A 20,122-nucleotide genomic window follows, 5' to 3' on the forward strand; every position below is an offset into this window, starting at 1 on the left:
CAGGTGAGCTCATGTGTTTCTGTCTTGGAGAAGTGAAGCCTTATTCGGTGTTCATCCATGAAGACCAGCCTTGTTCAGTGTCTGCTGCAGTGTCTGATTGAAACCTCGGTAGTGAAGTTACTCTGATTCATCAAGATGGTCTTGACGATGATCTTTAGATTCATTTTTGCATCTCACACTACCTGATTTGCCTGTTCAGAAGCCTTTTTTCTTGCTCATTACGTTACCCTTTGAGGTTTTTCAGAGTGGAACACCTTGTACTTTCTGATGATGCTCTGCACTGTGGCCTCGCACTTGAAAACACTTACATATGACTTTATAACATTTCCCCGTCTTGACAGCATCCACGATGTGCAGCTCTGGTAGTAATGAACCCCAATAACAAGCTCTTTGGTTTCAGCTACGAGCTGCAATAGACTAGTAACTGACTAGAGAACTAATGCGTCAGCTGTTCTCAGTTCAAGAATACACTAGGAGAAATTGCCAGGGCCATTTGCAATAATATAGAAGTCGCATTTTCCCTAAAAATCGGCAACAATTTCAGGGGTATGAATGATTTAGAACATGGTGTTTTTAGTAGAAACTCAGAACATTCATTCTTAATGACTCTAACACAGTTTTACTGTATTTTATGATGTCATTTCCATCCAGCAGAAGCCTGCAGGTTAAATAGAAATCCAGTGTAAATCACAAGTTGTCATGGGGGTGATTAATTGGGACTTAATTTTACACCTTTGCTGGTTTAAGCAGGTAGCCTTGTAATCAAATGTTGCCTGGTTCAGTCCCTGCTGCATCATTAACTAACCTGCCAGTCGGTGTCTCTGTTCACTGTGCCTTCATCTGTTCCTCGTTTTAAATTCCTCTCACTTTCCCTCTCGATGAATACATTTACATGCACACTAATAACTCAGTCTTAACCTGATTAGGGCAATGCTGTGATGATAGAAATTGCCATGTAAACGCCTTTATTTGATTATCGTAATCAGGGTAAGGTCATAATCAGGCTAAGCCTAACAAGATTAAATCAGCCAGAATTCTGCTCGAATGACATTAAACTCCTCAGTCAGACAGTTTTTCTTTATTTGCCTCTCTTTAGAAACTGCACATTTTATGAGGGTGTCAGAATGGCACAGTGAAGCAGGCAGAACGGCTTGAATAACAAAACACAGCAAAAAAAAAGCTAAATATTCAGCTCAGTTCAGCTAAATCAGAGAGATTGCATCGTGCTTGTGTGAGTTAACTTAAGGTCAGATTCAATCACTGCGTTGTAAGCCTTTGAGTGTGGGAAGCTGTGAGTGCAGAATACCTGTAAACATATAGCATCTTGTTTTTTTCCTGCTCTCCTCCCCTCTACAGGAAGCACAATAACTCCCAACTACCTTGACAACTCCACATCCAACGTGGGGCCCTGGTGCTCCTGTGCAGCGAGCGGCAACCACAGGGAACAATGCAACGACTTCCTCACCTTTTTCCACGACAACATCTGTCTGAGTGAGTAACAGCTGCACAGACACCTCTGACACTGAAACCTAGAACCAAAAAAACTGAACAAGAATAAAGAAAGTCTGTAGCTTTGACAGTTTAATGATACAAAAGTTTTTTGATGTAGTGTAACGTATAACAGGAGTCAGGCTAAACAGAGCTAATGCTGCTCAAATGAACCAAAAAAACACTATTTCAGACAGTTGCATAGCAGTAAAGCAGTTTATATTAATGTTAAGGCTTTTGTACCCCTTGAGCCCCAGGCATTTTTTAAAAACTTTTTTATGCTCATCACATTTTAAAGCACCGTGGCCTCGTTGTACCGCAAAATAAAAGTCCTGCACTTCTGTGAAACAGCACAACCATGGCTAGAAGGAAAGAGAACTCAGAAATAATCTTTTGTGCAGTGTGACACAGTTAGAATGCCATAAATCATGAAAAAGATAGAACAAAAGTTGGATTTCTTTGACTATTTATTGTACAGAAATCGAAAAAAACCCTCTGTAATCAGCATGCAGTATTTTTCCAAGTGCCCACAGCTATTATCAGTTCTGAAAAAAAATAAACGACTGTTTTACTATTTACATTTTTATTTGTTTTCATATTTGTCCAATATCCACTTCGTGTAAACACAGCCTGCAGTTCAGGAAAACAATCCCTGAATTTTTGTGAAGTCATTTTGTGCCAAGGAGAGACTAATTTTTGTACTTTACTAAATTTCAGTCACAGAAAATGGTGTGTTTTGGGGTATTTTAAACACGAGACATTTGGAATAAAGTGATTTGAATAGAATATTGCAATTCTATACTTAGATTTGGTTCGTTTTCCTGATATGTCAAGGATAGTCTTAAAGTTGAAGTGAAGTCCCCAAATTCTGTCTGCTTTTTACAGCTTGTGGCTCTGATAAATGGTGTAATTTTAGCATTTTTTTTACTTTTATTTTTTTTAACAGATAACTTGCCTTTTAAACCCACCGGCAGGTTTTGGAGTTCAGAGGGTTAAAGGCTGATTTTGTGATATTTTCTGACCTGCTGCCCTTAAATTGGCTGTCGATGGCCAAAAAAGAGGCTCACTTCTAGAATAACATTTTTTGTGCCGGCTGTGGAAAGACAGTTTGGAAACCAGCATGTAAGCAGCTAAAATTTACAGAAAAGATAATAGTTAGAGAAGCATTGGTCCAATTTACCAAATGTAGACTATCTGTATAAGCAATGTGAATTTCACTCAGCATTCTCCTCCCCTTCCATATCTTTTTGTTGCCATTTCAAAATCCTCTTTGCAACAGGAAACAACACTCACAGCCTTCAAGGATCAATTACAGGACTCTCTATTCTCTACATTAATCGTACATTTAGTGCCTCTTGGTACTGAATTAGATTTTACTTCAGTTGCAGGATCAAAACAATTTGTGAATGCAAGGTCACATGTCCTGTCACAGATGTCGACCCTTTTTTGACACAGTCTTCATCGGCTGGAGTTGATATGTTGCATCTTCTATCTCCGGCAGTCGCATACACCCAACATTGACTGGACCAAGTTATTGATCTGTTCCACTTCCGAGCTTCTGAAATAGTCAGTTTAATTAATTTCTGTACTGTGGAGTCACTTACAGTTTTCAAATTGTCTGTGGTTTAAATGAGTCCACTGAGCTACTCCAGAGCTAAAGTATAGACAGGCTTCCCCACAAGGCCACCGAATATCCAATGACGTTTGTCTTTTTTCAATCAGGAAAAGTCCTATCACACAGTCGATGTATGCATATTACTGTTAATGCAATGAATTAGCCGTTTTATTGACAGTGCTTGCCTCTGTTTATGCAAAGTTCTGCAGGGTCACTATTGCTGCATCCCGGGCTTAGCTCCGCCCAAGATAACTGTGATTGGTTTAAAGACATGCAAGCAATCCAGAGCATTTTTATAGCAAAATGATAATGATCTAGGCATGGGGAGTATTAATGTTTTCACCTTCCTGTTTGCTTTTGCACGGAGAGTTGGATGAGGAGATTTGTGTGAAGAAATGTGTTCTTTTAGACGTACTGGTGGAGTTTTTTTTTACTTTTCTCGAGAGCCAGGCTTACTTTCTAACAACTTCAGCTGCGTTTTTAACCGCAAAGTAGGTAGTTAGTTATAAGCCATAAAGTCGACTCAGTTAGCATTGTTTTAACTGTTGTAGTTAACATTGCCTAAGTGCTGCTTGATGCTTTATTAGATTTATAAAAAAGGATGTTTTTTATATTTTCAAACAAGTTCATAAGGGAAGAGACAGCAACTCAAGATTCAACAGTGGAGATGGAAACAGAGAGAAAGTGAACAATGATGGAGACACTTGGGATGGTAGCACTGAATTATAATTACTAAATAAATAATATCAGTCCAAACAAATATTATAGTAGAGTCACTGTTCTGTTAATCAACTGTAGCGGTCGGTAGAGTTTGTATTTTCATTGACAGAAAATACAACATTTATGGGGAGTGATGGTACTAGTGACACATTAAAGACAACACTCAATACTCATTTATTTATTTGCATAAACTCACAGGCAAACAGCTCCCTGCTAGAGAGTCGTGGCAGCAGACGGACCAATGACATTTATGGAACACTACAGCTGGTGGCACACAGTATGAAGTTAACATGTCAGCCACAAAATTTAAACCAACTGCTTTAACCTGCTTTTAATGTTATGGCCAATTGCTGTATTTATTTACATTATGCAGGGAAATTTGTAGAAAAAAGTCCAATACAATAATAGAACTGGTAATATAATAATAGGAGCAAATGCTAAAATAAACTGCAGGAGTGTTACATAAGAATTATCCTCCAATCCTCTGTAGTCTTTTACTTTTTGTCGTAGCTTTTTATTCATCAAACGGCAGCAACCAAACGGCTGTGATGATAGGGGATCATCCCTCCGAGTGAAGGATCACACCAGTGACAGAAGAATGACAAAAGTGACAAACTAATACAAACTGTAGCTGCTGGTGTCTCAGGCATCAGAGTTTATTTTGAGTTATTATTTCTCCCAACAACAAAAGAAGACGAGTTCTTACAAAGCTGTCGGCGTCACTTACAACACCAGTGACAGACCAATGACACTGGCACAAAGAAACTGCGGCTGCTATCGTGTGGAGACAATATACAAGGTCATTGTTTGTTAGGTTTATATAAGACTGTCATATATGGAATTAATTACAACAAAATAGCACCAAATCCTTCCAGCAGACACTGCAGCATCACGTCCTCGACTGCAGCTGCCAGAAATAATCCACTGCTGTTGTACCATCGATCATGTGACTGCAGCATCTCGTCTACTGGTCCAATGTCTTTACTCAACAGGTTCTATTTTAGGTGGACCGGCTCTCATCTTAAGTGTGAAATTCACTGTAACGCTCCAGATTATGGCCATAAATTTAACTTCACTCATTACAGAATGAACAGCTTGACGCAGTTTTTCTTTATGCCGCGTGTTGTCCAATAAACCGCACAAAAGTTTATACGTATTCAGAGCCTTAATTGCTTACGGCGCAGTGATATGACGAGATATAAAAGCTCGTCAAGGTTCCGCCGTAAAAATCGGTTTTCCTAGTCAGGTGGATTGGATGCCTGTAACTTCTCTACAGTATTCAATCATCGTTTTAAAACCACACACAACTCTTTTATAGCTGTAGCTCTTTTATCAAGGCTTTGCTGAGTGTTTCGTTTCACAGGAATCAAAATGTAGACACTATATTAGTAGTTATAGCTTCTCTATTTTTAAAATTTAGAATCACAAAAGGCTTCTATGTGTTCCCTTAAAAGGAACTTAACATCTGTGTTTGTTGGTTAATTTGGAACTTTAAAAATAAAAAAAATCTGTCACATTTAACAATTAATTCACTGTTATTCACTGCCAGTGTGAAGGAGGTCCTGACTGCAGTTTGAAATGTACTTAATGATTTAAACTGTCGCTGTCCTGACTCAGACATGGGAAATGTGACATTGCAGTTCAGACGTCTGAGTGTAAATGTTTCGTTGAGTTTCAAACAGACACCTGCATGCTGTCTATCTTGCAAAAAATACATTTATTTATTTGCAAGATCAATGCCAGACCTTCATCAGGCATGTGGTTTGTTGCAAAGAGAAGCCTTTTTAAGTAAAGAGTTGCTGTAACTGCGCAACTAGTCACAAATTCTGCATTCTATAGGAAGGCATGAAAATATCCCAAAAGACCTTTATACTGTATGACGATTTTCAGAGAGTTTAACAAATGCTTTATAAAGTAACAATCATAGATGTGCTCTAAAAAAGTACATTAAATGGGTAAAATACTATGACATGAATGCTTAAAAATTACATTTACAAGAAATATATGCATCTCACATTGTTGGCAGGGCCATATGTAGCTGAGGCTTCAGAGATAGCAAGTGAAGAAAGAGCTTTGATGAAAAGAATCCTTAATAGTAAACAACAAAAGTTCAATCTAGTTACATATAGCAATGTTGAAATTAATCATCAAATGTACTTTTATCCTGTCACAACTGTTGACATTTAACTAGGTAAGTCCCTATAAGATGGGATAAAACTCTATTCATCTTGAAGAAATTCTCGTGCCAGATGTTGCTCAGAAAAACAAAATGACATAAGAAATGCAGTGTCTAAAAAGTAGGAAAGCAGTTAGATATAAGCACAGTACATTACTGAAATAAAATTAGCCCAAAATAAGGCTGGAATAGAACAGTAACAAATAATGCTGGTAATATACTGAGGTCATATGTAATGTCACACATGATATTGAACTACTGCACCTGACAAATGAGATTAGAAAGGAATATTACGCAGTAAATTGACAATGTTGTGCTTCGAAGTGAAATATTGAACTTTAAATCAAGATATTGCACCAAAAAATTAAATGTTACACATGATACTGAAATTGATATTACACAAACTACTGACAAAAGTAATATTGCAAATGATATTGATATTGTTCTGATCAAAGTGTCCGATGCATAATATACACTACCATCCAAACATTTGGAGTCACCCAGACAATTTCATGTTTTCCATGAAAACTCCCACTTTTATTCATATGCTAACATAACTGCACAAGGGTTTTCTAATCATCATTTAGCCTTCCAACACCATTAGCTAACACAATGTAGCATTAGAACACAGGAGTGATGGTTGCTGGAAATGTTCCTCTGTACCTCTATGGAGATATTCCATTAAAAATCAGCTGTTTCCAGCTAGAATAGTCATTTACCACATTAACAATGTCTAGACTGGATTTCTAATTAATGTTATCTTCATTGAAAAAAAACTACTTTTCTATCAAAAATAAGGACATTTCTAAGTGACCCCAAACTTTTGAATGGTAGTGTATGTATAATAGATCTTACAAGCTTCTAAAGAAATTTGCAATGAAAATGCACATTAACGTAGCATATAGGTCAGTAAATTTACTTAAGACCCAGAAATCCATACAGCATCAGAGGATGCACATATACATAGTTGTCCAAAGCAGGCCATTTGACAATTAAAGCAGTGTGCAAAGGTGGGACACTAGGTGAAGGAGTTAGCTACACTCTCAGCATCTCCCTTTCATCTGTACCTACTTCTGTCATTTTTTGTAAAGAAGAAATTGTCCAAAAATTTTCACCATTATCCCTTCAAATGCAGCCATATCTTATAACAACAACCGTAGAGAAAAATGTAGGTGTTAAAATGGAATTTTTGTAAATAAAAGATTGAATTTGATGTTACAAAAGTAACTTAGTGGCAAAATCAAAGTGAAAATGCATCTTAAAAGAGCATTTTCTATTTCAGTGACTACAGCCAGTCTATTGAGATGGGTTGCAAATGTATTGCATAAACATTGACCAAACTGTCAAAAACGAATACTGTTTAAGGAGGTATCCCTCACGCTGTGATTCAGTTGGCAACAGATTCCTCCTTGTCTGCACCATGACACTACTGTGGGACCTTCCAAAAATCTCCAGCAAACTTATACGTGGAGATCAATGGAAAGTTTGCGTCTTTGTACACTTGGAAACTGAATAGGACGACGAATTTATCTGTGGACTAGGACTCTAAAAATGCAAGTTTTCGACAGATTACTCGGTGTTGTCTGCATTTTAAATGAATAGCACCTCACTGACGATCATTGCTCAATATTTCAACAGCAGACATTTGGGTATTTGTTAAAATCCTGCCGTCCTCTAAGGAGCCAACTCCAAATAGAAGGAAATAAATTACATGTGATTTATACTGCAGTGAGATAAACCTCCCTGAGTAGCCACACATGTTCTGCACCTGCCTGATGGATGTCTTGTTTTTCATTGAAACTCCTCATGTGCATCCTGCAGTCAGGACTCCGACTTGCTGTGGCAGCTCCTGTGTGCTATTTACTGTAAGCTCCTTAGAGACCCAGAAAAACAAACCTCAGACTGCCTGGCCTCATTTCCCTCTTTCTGAGCAAAAAAAAGGGGGAAAAAAAGGAAAAAGCACTCCTCTCTTCTCGCCTGAGCAAATGGCTGAAACTGTACGTGATAATAAGGATGAACAAGTTTCTAATGGGAAAGGCCATTCATGGACCAGCGATGCGTGCGACGCTCTCATCTCCGCTGGATTTCAGTCTCTTTTGCCAGCCACAGGCAGACCACACTTCTATTTTGGGGAGAAAGTGTACATAATGATTTGGCAAGAGGGTTTGGATTGGAGCCAGTAATTGGGGAAAATGAATCCGCCCTGAGAGAGTTCCTGAATGTTTTCTTTCCCCCATGTTCCTCGTGTAATCACAGCGTACAAAGGAATTACATCTTATTCACTCTGACTGGTGCCAAAAGACTCTCCTGTCCTTTGTTGATGCTTCTGTTTTACAAGTGGACAGCGCCATCAACAATTTAATAAATCCTCCCGGTCTCTTTAGGTGGTTAATCTTTTTTTGCGATGGAATTCAGCGTTGTTTTGCACACAGGACCCCCCCTTGTGCTGAGACCTGCTTGCTGAGACAGGACTTCAGATGGCCTTTGATGACTTTGTAATTGAGCGTAATTTGGTTTCCTGCTTTCCGAACTAATGAGGCGGACAGAAAGAATAGTGGCAGGGAAGAATACAGTTGTTTGGAGACGGAGGAGGCGGACACTGGTGAGGGGGAAAAAAATGTTCTCTCTCTGGAGTGAGCGCACTCAGGTTTTAAAAACAGCTGTCACCCTGCTTTACCTCCTCATCACAGCAATAATAACCGCATCACTATGCAGAACAGCAGCTCTGGACTTCTTAGTTTTCTGAAAGCTGAGTGTGTCAGGGAAAAATGAGAGGACAGATGGAGGTGAAGCTAATTTATTTCTGCAATTATTTTAAATTTCGCTCTGGAAGTTAAATTGGCAGGGGAGGAAAAAAGTGAGGGTAACCTGCAGTCCAGGGGACAGGAAGGGGGCATGGACAGGGTCTGCTTCAGGGGAACCGATGAAGTCGGAAGCATAAAAAAAAGAAAAAAAGAAGAAGAAGAAGGCCTCAGGGAGAAACTTAAAAGTCAAAGAGATGCGAGATGGCGGTGCTTAAACAGCCGTGTCCAAACATTTACAAAGGAACTGTCACAACAGCTTACCACTGAAGGTATCAATTGGCACTTCATCTCAGCAGTGACAGCGGGTGGCGAGGCTTGGCGGCGAGCAGCTGGAGTTGCACCCTGCATTTTCCTCATCCGTCAGCCTGCCAGGGGATTGTGGCGAACTCCAGAGCGCTAACTGCACACATTGAGCTCGCTGACATACTTTCCCACCTGTCCTACCAACGCTAATGACCCACGGCATCATCAGCACGCCGTCTACAGCCTTTTCCTGCAAGATGCGGCTACGTACCTGCAATCTGTTTTCCTTATTGTCGACTTGTTGCAACATGCAGATTAGCTGATTAGCAGCAGGGCTAGCAGGCCACGGTCGCCCATCCACCGCCTCCATCTCCGGCCAGCGGAGGGAGTTGAGTCAAGGCTGCACATCGATTGCCGGAGAATTTTGGTTGCACGGGCAAACTACCTCAGGAGAATGGATCAATTTGTTATGATCCTGTGAGAAATCAATGTTTGTGTGTCACACCCGGATACTCCACTGAAGGCTCTGAAATCCCATCACTAATAACTGGCGTGTCGCTTCTCAAATCTGAGTTTTTTCTTCTTCTTTTTTTTTTTTTTTTGCTTGGAAACAGATGGAATAATGGTGGTGATTTTTCGAGCACCCACATCCATCTTACAGTATAAAGCCGGGCAGATTAATTGATGAATCTCTCATTCATGTCTTCATTGAGCATATTTTAATTGAAGTGACTTTCATGCAAACGTAATTGCCGCCGAGTAGCCCATTAGCTGAATGAAAATGAATGCTTATAGAATATTAATTCATCATGATCATAAGTCATTCTGGTCGCGGTAAATCCAAGAACTTGATGTAATGGGATTCCTTTGAGGTGTATTAAGCCATATAAATCTACCAAACACTAAATTATATATTGTACAGAATGCACATAACGTAATATTCCCCCAGCCATTGCCTACTTACTGTAAATGGTCTGTTTAAATATTCACAGTGATCATTATATCACACCTCCACAGATTACTGAAAGACAAAAAATTGGAAAGGTTTCTAATTTACTTCTCGGGAACTGAGTTAAAGTTCAGTGTTAATTTTCTTCATGGAGAAACTAGTTAGAAATGACTTCTTCTTCACCATCCTACTTCCTGTGTCAACAAAAAAAAGGAACCAGAAGCTTGTCTGTCTGTATCTCACATCTTTGCAGTGCTGACAACGAAAGCGTGAAACAATCTTTCAGTCAGGTGAGGATTCAAACCCCAAACATAGAAAGCATCTGTTTATTTAATTGAATTACATCCAAATTTGAACAGCTGTTCCTTTTACTGCTGTGAAAATGGGATAAAGATCTCTAAAGATTCACATTTCTCAAGTCATTATAAATATGCAACTGTTTCAGCCAGTTAACAATGAATGGCACCTCGTAGTTTGTGCAAGTACACAAGCTAGAAAGTACATCCTAGACACAAATACACAGGATATGTTGCGAGTATTTGGCAGCATGAGATTGGTTTTTTTTTTTCTATTGGCATGGACCTTTATGTCTGGAAATAATGGAAAATAACACAATTTTCAGAATTTTGCTTCTGTCTGACGCTGCAGTAGATTTAAAATTAATCAATTTAGATGGAATTGAAGTGCAGATGTTTAGTTTTAATTAAAGCAAGTGAACCAAAGTATGTGAAACTTTCAGTAATTGTGTCAAATCGGAGATTTTTCAGGAAAAATAATGCTGCAACACTTTGGGTTTTCGTTCTGAGTTTATTTAGTTGTTATTTGAGACCCAAAACTAAGTTCCGTTGCACATTTTGACCGAATTTTCAGAATTTCTTATGTTTTCAAACTTGGGAATATTTCTAATTTCACTCTCAAATAACACCTTTTTAAGGTTTTAATGTCTTGAGAATTAAAGCTTCAACAGCCATGAAATCTGTTGAGGACAAAATAGTTTCCATCAGATCCAAATGCTTGAATGACTCCAGCAGAGCTCAACTTTTTAATTAGTGGTCCTTGAAAATTATCAAAATCTGTTTTTTTAGGATGAAAATGCACCAATCCCCAAGTCTGAAAACACGAAATTCTCAAAACATTTTATAGAACTGCCAAAATAACAAAAAAGAACTACACCACAATCTGAAATGACACAGTTGCAACCATGTTATATGCAGTCTCTTATATTCAGGGGCTTTTATGTAATTGGACAAATTAACATGATTACAAATATTTTTTTTTAAATACTTGGTCAAGAATCCTTTGCAGGAAACGACTTCCCAAAGTCTGGAACCCATAAACGTCACTAAAGAAAGGATTTACTGCAGGTTTTTCCTACAGCTGCCCTCCGTTGTTGTTTGTTTGTGGCTCTTTCTGCCTTGAGTTTTGTCCTCAGTAAGTGAAATGCATGCTCGATCGGGTTGATTGACTCGGCCATTGCAGGGTATTTCACTTTCTGGCCTTCAAAAAGTCCTGTGCTGCTTTCACGGTATGTTTTTGGGGTCATTTATCTATACTGTGAAGCGCCATCCAATCAAATTTGCCCTGAGCGGAGAGTTTATCCCTTTACACTTCAGAATTAAACCGGCTGCTTCCATCTTCTGTCATGTCATCAATAAAAACTAGTGACCCAGTTCCAATGGAAGCCATATATGCTCATAGCATTATACTGCTGCCACCGTGTTTGACAGATGATCTTCTATAGCTCAGATCATGAGAAGTCTTTGATATACTTTCTTCTTCTTGTCATTCAGGTCCAGGTGGACCTTAGCTTTGTCTGTCCAAAGAATCTTGTCATGTTTAGGTTGTTTTTTGACAAAGTCTAATCTGTTCTAGAGGCTTCTGAATGGTTTGCATGCTGTTGTGAACTTTCTGTATTTGCTTTTGTGAAGTATTTGGTAGTAATGCACCTACTTGCTGAATAGGATTCATCAGTTGGCACAATGTTGTGAAAAAGTTATTTTTTTTATCCTATGATCATCACCCACTGTTGTCTTCTGCTGACTAGAGATCGAATGATAAGGATTTTCCAAGGCCAATATCAGTGCTGATTATTATTAATCAAGAAAGGCAGATGACTGTCATTTGGAGCCGGTATACACTGAATATAATGTTTTAACAGCATGTGGCAGCAGAGAATCTGTCCTTCATAACTAGACTTCTTCATTATTAAGTATGGCTATAACTGAATATGTAAAATAGAAACAGTTGAGATTAAATTGTCTTGAGATTGATCAGTTTGTCTCCTGCTGTTCTCATCTATTTTCTTAATATTTCACTGTTCTACCACTTTCATTCCCCACTAAGGTAAACTATCTTAAAGCAAAATTCTTTATTTTTTTCCAGACTCTGTTTCAGCCATTAGCATAGCCTTAGCCACTGTGAGAAGAGCTAATTTCCTGGTTTTTCTCTGCTTGAGAGACATTTCTGAGACCACAGAGTGACGACAGATGGAGAGAAGAAGCTGTAACAGACCTGAAGTAGCTCATTTAATTTATCAAAAATGGCAAGTATCAGCCACAATAATCAATCTATCCCAACTGTTGACGTCCAGGACTTATTCTGCTAAACTCACTAATGTGTACTTTTTTCTCCATCAATCTACCAAACTCTTGTTTTGGCCACGTCTACTCTTCCTACTCTTTCTCCCTCTGTGAATTTGTTTAGTCTTTGCAAACTAAAAATGTCCTCTATTGCTTCCACTTAGAGCTCCTTTGACTACATATTGTGGGTTTCACAGCAACAGCTTCTAAATGTCACACTTTGAATCAACTCCAGACCTTTTACCAGCTTAATTGATGAAGACATAACGGGGGAATAACCCACATCTGTCCACCAAACAGCTTTTGGCTACTTACTCTCCAAATAAGAGGAGGCTACAAAATAAAGAGCTGTAATTTCTAAACCCTTCCTCCAACTTGGATGTCAGTAACCTCAAATTAAAGCCCATATCCATTATATAGCTGCAAATTGAATAGGTTTTGGTAAACATGGACCTAACTCCATAAGTAGATCTGCAATGTAAACAAGTGAAAAGTATTCATACTGTGTAGTAAAAGTTTTTGACAGCTTTGGACACAAGAACATACAGAAAATACAACATTAACATGCAGCGCTGCTAAATGTGCCACCAGTAGTTGAATAACGCATGAAGCGGATTTAACACAGTACTTCAGAACTGCAGTGCTCGAGTGGGTGTACTTTTTATGTTCATGTATATAAGATTGCAGCTCAGTAAGGAGCAAGGACACCTTCTTGGAGGGACACCTTGGGAACTTGTATAATAAATAATATTCAGTGTAAACATGAGTGGATCCTACTCCACCTCGCCATCACACAAGCTCTAAAAGTTCAAAACTATAACGTAATGGTGCCGTTATAGATTTAGATTAAATGAGTGTTTTGAAGTGGCGGCTGAGAGGCAGGTTGTGATTGCACCAACCGTTGCAGGTAGCAGCAGCGGGAGATGACATAAGTCTATTTTTGGTGCTTTTGTCGAACATAATTGTTCGCCGCCGCTGGCTGGCAAATCAAAACCCATTTAACATCACCATTGTTTGGTGATTGGATGTTATGACTCAGCTGTTGTACGACCGCAGCTGGAGAACTGTGTTCATTACGTCTCCTGTGGGCCGGATTCAACATTTACCGGCGTTGACTGCTAATGTCAACCATATGCAGAGGACACGGAGTTAACTGTATGACTGGAGTGGCGCCGATGCGTACATCTGTTTTATAATTCCTGTAAATAATGCAGAAACTGGGCACAGGGTCGGCCCTTCTTTCTCAAGTGTTAATCAAGGGCAGCAGCAGCGGCGGCAGCCAATCAGCGAACTCTCTGGTATGTAATCAACGACCACCTTCCAGCTCTTTCATAACTTAATTGTACAAGTCATAATAGGTGTGTCCTCTATGAGAATGTTTTGCAATCAGCTTGTTTTGTAAAATTCTCCCCTCTGGTGCCCATTTGGACCATGTATTTCAATGAATTATTAGCATTTCATAATGATATGATTAATTTCCTCTTTTCACTGCCATTATTGTGCTGGAGGACTTTTGGAGATACGTGGTGGTTGTTGTGCGTCGGTGCTCCGCTGCCCATGACCCATTGTGGTGCTCATATTTTACTAAAGAGAGAATCCTGACAGGTTGAGAGGGTCTGAGTGTGCACAGCCTTGAGTTTTTTTTTTCTTTGAGTGAATGAAAGCACTGGGAAATCTGAAAATCCTACAGCATAACTCATGTAATTTTGACCTTAAGTTCAAATCAATCGTTGTGCTTATAACTTCCGTCTCGATTATGAACCGCACAAGGCGTGAATTTAAACAAAGCGTGAGAGACCTTCGGCTGCAGGACCGAATCCGTCGTGATGCAGAGGTGTTTTGAACTAATTAAACTCAGAAGGATTGTAGAGTTTCGGAGCCTTCGTCCTCTCTCATTAGACTGCTCACTTGGTTAATGGGGTTGATTGAAGGACTCTGGCTTGTTGTGATTCGCTGAGAGCGATGGGTTTCGTCTGTGTGTTTGCATCAGGAGCCGCTTTAACCCTTAGAGCCCGACGGACGCACAACGCATTAAAATTCACATCTCCTCTTCCAGGTGAAATTGCTCTTGATGGATTTATTGCAACGAGGTGTTGCACATATCAAATGAAAGCGCACAGCTTGACCTTTTCAACAATACTATACGTGTGAGCATTGGTGAGAGAAATATAACGTTGAATTTACGTCAAATTCAATCATAGTTACACAGCTCTGTTTCTCCACACACCAGTCTGAGTTGAATTAGTCATGAACTTGTCTTTGCATGCATATGTTGACATCTAAATACATTAAAATCTACACATTTCAACCATTGCAAAGATAAAACCATGCTCTATATTCTGCCAGTATGCTACTGCATGCGTTTATGCATTTATATCACTGCATTTCACTTCATTTATTTATTCTTTTGAGCATTAAATGCAGATTTTTCCTGAATTCTGCGCCATACAGTATCACACTGTCGTGGTCCTGATATTAAGCCAATCTTATATTAACAAGACATCTTTGCTGCCAGCATTTTCTAATGAGATACACGTTAAAACATGTTAGCCCTTGCCTAGGAATCCATTTTAAAGTTTTAATGTCTCCAGAATTAAAACTCCAACAGCCATGAAATGACAGAATTGGTTCCATCAGATCAAAAATGCTTGAATGACTTCAGCAGAGCTCAACTTTTTAATTATTGGTCTTTGAAAATGGACAGAATATGTTTTTTTGAGGGTCTGAAAACATGAAATTTCTTAAAATAGTTTAGTCGTACTTCACAAACAACAAACACCGCTAGCTGAAATTCTACATTTACAACCATTTTATACACAGTTCTGTATTTTCAAGGGCTCAAATGTAATTGGACATAATCATAAATAAGTTATTTCCAAATGCTGGTCAAAAATCCTTTGTAGGAAATTACTTCCTGGAGTCTGGAACCCATGAACATCACCAGAGAATGGATTCACTGCAGGTTTTTCCGACAGCTACCTTGAATTGTTGTTTGTTTTTGGGTTTTTCTGCTTTGAGTTTTGTCCTCAGGACCCCACAATCATGATTCTGATATTGAGATATATCTAATATCAACAAGACATCTTTGCTGCCAGCATTTCATAATGAGATACACATATAAACATCCATTTCATAATGTCACATTTTGTTTTCCTGATATTAAGACTAATACAAAAAGTCTGAAAGTATTATCATATTAAACGATGGAAGTTCTGGATAACCCAGACTGTTCTTAGGGTGAAAAAAAAGAAACAACAAAAACAACTAATGAGATCATGTAGTGAAATCTTCCTGAAAACAGCCTTGGGCTCGTAAAGAGCGCTAATCAAAGGTGCGAAATAGTGCAGGTGATTAAAATAAAGCAAGAATTCAAAAGACAACAGGAATAATCAATGTTGAAGAGCAGTTTCTCAATTTCCTTTGTGGAATGTTTGTAATTCCTCTCAGATTTACACCCATTCTGTCACGTATTCTAGTGCTTTTATGCATCCAGGTGAAGGAAGCAGTTGTGTGCAATCCATTAAAAATCAAGTTTTATACCTTGCTTTTATGTCCATATGTTGTTTTTTTAAATGCCAGAAGACATATTATGAATGTAATAAGCAATCATCGCTGTGACAAGCATTTCCACCGTGAAAGTGCTGTGGATTTAAAGCCATGGATTCAGAATACTGACATTTTATATGGAACAAACCTTAAGAACCATTTCTGTCAACTTGCAGGGTGTGCGGCTTCTGATTCAGACATGTGCGACTGAATTACTCCCATATTACATGTTGCCATTGTTGAGAATAGTTTTAGGGTGTTTGAACAGAGTACTGGGTGAGCTGGTGTGCTTGAGCTGCCATGAGTAGAGAATGAGGCAAAAACTGAGATCACATGTAAGCTATTTATAGGCAGGATGGGGTTATTTACATTGAAAAAATGTATCTAAATATGTAATTCTGTTACACAAAAACAGGTGTTTAGAGAGTAAATCAACAACCAAAGAGGGACTGAAGTCTCATCTCTTGTTACATTGGAGCATTCAGTTTAAAAACACTTGAATTAAAGCACAAATGTCAACTTTCTGTGGTTTGCTTAACTTTGTTTTTGAGTGTTAGAAGAGCCTGTTGTTGTCCCATTGTTGCAGTATGTATAGACAGTAAAAGATATATTTATGTTCTGTTGTTAAAAATCTTAGTCACTCATCATCCTCAAGACCTCGTTTCTTGCTAAACCAGGGGATGCAGTTTAAAAACACTTCAAGCTAAAACATCAGCTTTTTGGGGTTTGCTTGACTTTGTTTTTGAATATTAGAAGGGCCTCTTGTCACAGTGTTGCAGTACGTATAGACAGTAAAAAAAATATTTATGGTCTGTTAATAAAAACCTTAGTTACTCTTCGACCTTGTTTCTTGCTAAACCAGAGCGTACAGTGAAAAAACACCTCGGTTAAAGTATAAACTTTGTGTGGCTTGTTCAGTTTTGAGTGTTGGAAGAGCCATGAGTTCATAGATGATAGTTGTGTTTGACAGGAAGTCCTGTGCACTTAGCGTTACTCCCACCATGTTTAAACTTGTTGTTTAGAACTTTTTATCGCCCGTTTTAGCAGAGTGTAGTATTCACAAATATTTGTTTATGACGAATGCCTCTCTGTCAGTTGCTTTCTCTTTTAGACTATAATCTACCAATTACTTCTCTACCTGGAGCTTTAGAAGCATTTCTTTGTCTTCCATACCTGTAGTTGCTGTAGGCGACTGTCACTACGGCTGCTTCTCTTCTTTTGTTTTGGCAAACCAATCACTGCCGGTTGACAATAAAACACATTGCTACAAGTGCTGCACAGACATTTAACTTAAAACCCATTTATACTGCAAAATAGAGAGACATTTACCTGCTGCTGAGAGGCTTAATTAGCATTGTGTGAACTTGTTTGACTTGAATGTAATAGGCGTTCATTTGGATGTGGAAGTCCTGGATACACTTCAGTTAAAGCAGAAATTGTTAAACTTTGTTTTTTGAGTGTGGACACTTGGAAAACAAAGCTGATATTTGTGCTTTATTGAAATTCACATGCACAACTACCCTTTGTACACCGACACTTACAACTAGAGGAGAAGTCTTGTTGAAGATTTTGGTCTGAATTGATGTTGAGATTATTTATTTTACAGATCCGATGCTAAACAGCTCGCAGATTTTTCAGCTAATAGAATTAGTAATAATTCAGGATAATGTCAAACATGTTTGATATTTACAAGCTATAATCGGGTTGATATGGATCGTCACGCTGCTACCATGTAAAGCTAAACATTCTATCCTTTAGCAATAACGTTAGCTACAGAAATATAACTGAAATCTCAGTCTAGTCCTTCCTGAAACCTGACTAATTAACTAAAAACTAATTGACGCAAATTCCCAATTATTTTCTCATCCAGACTCCTCGTTTAACCCTCTGCTTTTGTGTTTTCCTTTTTCATAGCAAGATGTTGCTCCACAGTGTCCATTTAATTTCCATCTGCTTCCCCATGAGATCACAGGAGGTGATGTGATGCACTTTTATTTTCACATGTAGTAGCATCTCGTAGTATCTGAACAATTACTCCTCCAAGGAATGCGGCGGAGTTATGTGACGATTGACGGACGTGAATCTGTCTGTTAACAACATTAATCAAAAACAGACTAACAGATTTGGATGAAATTTTCATGGAAGGTCAGAAATGACACAAGGACCAAGTGATTAGATTTTGGCAGTGATGCAGCTTAAAGTCTGGATCCACGGATTTGTTAAAGATTTCTGTATCATTGCAAAATAGTGAAGTGTAAACTAAGTTACAAATCAGGCCAGAGTCTATGACTTGACAGATCTTCAAAAAATCACCAAAAGAAGTCAGCATTCGGAGGGCAGCAGGATTTATTTGTCAACAAAAAATCCAGGAGTAATTCTTAGCAGTGTTTAAAAGCCCAAGAAGAACTGAAGATACTGAGGTGTGCACCGTCTTTTATGCTGTGAGCGTTGGTCATTTTTCCACACCTACAGGGCGTATGATAGGAGTGACAGTTTGGACACTATTATACTTTTCTCTATCTGTTGGTCAGATCATGATGTCAGGTTATCATATTTCACCCCTAGATCTCACTTCACAGAAGACATGCACATTAAGTTATCATTAGGTCATCTTTTACAGAGAACATGCCCCGACATATTCAGATTTTTTGCTCCACATCTTACCCTTATTATTTTGTGATAGATTTCATACATTGCACAACTGATTAAATTGTGGGGGTGTTTCTGAGTCCCATCAATTCCCACCACTCGCTACATATTTAGGTCACGTGATTCGGTATCCGTACATAACGTACACATGCATAACACACGAATGTGCTCACCGTAAGGTCATTTTGTTAGTGGGCACATCTATATTAAATGGCCACATTCTATGGCCTGAAAATATTTCGTGTTTCCTTGCCTTTTTATTAGACTGTCTGCTAAAGAAGACCGTCACCCAGTCACCTCTGGAGAATAACATCCAAACAATGACTGAAACTCATCATGAAGTGCAGCTGAAGCATGTGTACATTACAGTGCATAATTTATTTTTATCCAAACCTGGATAGGAGGTTTTACTACACATGTGAAACCCTCCTGTAGTAGAATAGTCTGTACCATTATTCCTCCTGTAGTCACCACTCTGGCCCTTCAGTCCTTTATTGTGAGCTTTGCAGTCCCAGGAGACGTTCTAACACGGTTCCTAAATTCCACATGACCCTGTAAAGCCCCACATTTAAAGACCAACACAGAACATTGCTATACATGAAGCTGTAAAGTTCCAAACTATCTCAGCAGGAGGAACAACAGATACAACAAAATCCAAAAACCAAATCTGCGAAAAAGTAAACAGAAGTTTTGGTTGAGGCAGCAAATATTTGTTGCCGTGATTTCTGATCATCAATAACTAATAAAAACATCCTGCATTTCTACAAAAATATGCTGCATTTCTGACAATGTCATATGGGGGAATGAACAGCCTTGGCGGAGTACCGTGTTAGTGCTTTTCTTGTGTTTGACATGCAACTTCATTTCAAAGTCTGTTTGGATTTTAAAGCTGCTGTAGTCTAAGCTCCGGCTTTACCAGTCGTTCGGTTGCACATACACTACTATACCTACAGAATCTCACTCTTTCTATTCTCTCCACATGCAGTTATTTGTTCTTTACTGTCAGCTTCACTTACAGACACTGCAATCTCCTAACAAATAATTACTTCATGTCTCATATTAGCAACTTTACCAAGGTGATAATGGTGTGTGAGGATAGTATTTGCCCCGAAAACCTTAAAAATTACCAACAACAACAACACTGCTGTGTTTACATATAATTCCCTGTGTACGTGAATGAATACTGAGGCTGTGTTTTGTTTTTTTTGATGCAACTTTAGTGTAGAAAACCAGCAGGAAGGTCAGAATTTAGTCAAGTCGACTGTTTGGGAAGTTTTTTTTTTGTGCTTCTATCTTTTAATGCCACCCTTGAGCTATTTAGGTGAGCCAGCCAGCCAGCTAGCCTGCTGACAG

General features: G+C 38.7%; 1 protein-coding gene across 1 annotated transcript in view; it reads left to right on the forward strand.

Annotated features, from left to right (window-relative positions):
• gfra4a (GDNF family receptor alpha 4a) overlaps window positions 1-20,122 on the forward strand; it is a 206,079-nt gene that overhangs the window by 171,562 nt on the left and 14,395 nt on the right. Inside the window, exon 6 of the mRNA XM_055006067.1 lies at window positions 1,357-1,491. Coding sequence (XP_054862042.1) covers window positions 1,357-1,491 — 135 coding nt within the window. The remainder of the gene's footprint in view (window positions 1-1,356; window positions 1,492-20,122) is intronic.

Source organism: Amphiprion ocellaris, chromosome 20 (genome assembly GCF_022539595.1).
Source record: "Amphiprion ocellaris isolate individual 3 ecotype Okinawa chromosome 20, ASM2253959v1, whole genome shotgun sequence".
Lineage (NCBI taxonomy): Eukaryota > Metazoa > Chordata > Actinopteri > Pomacentridae > Amphiprion > Amphiprion ocellaris.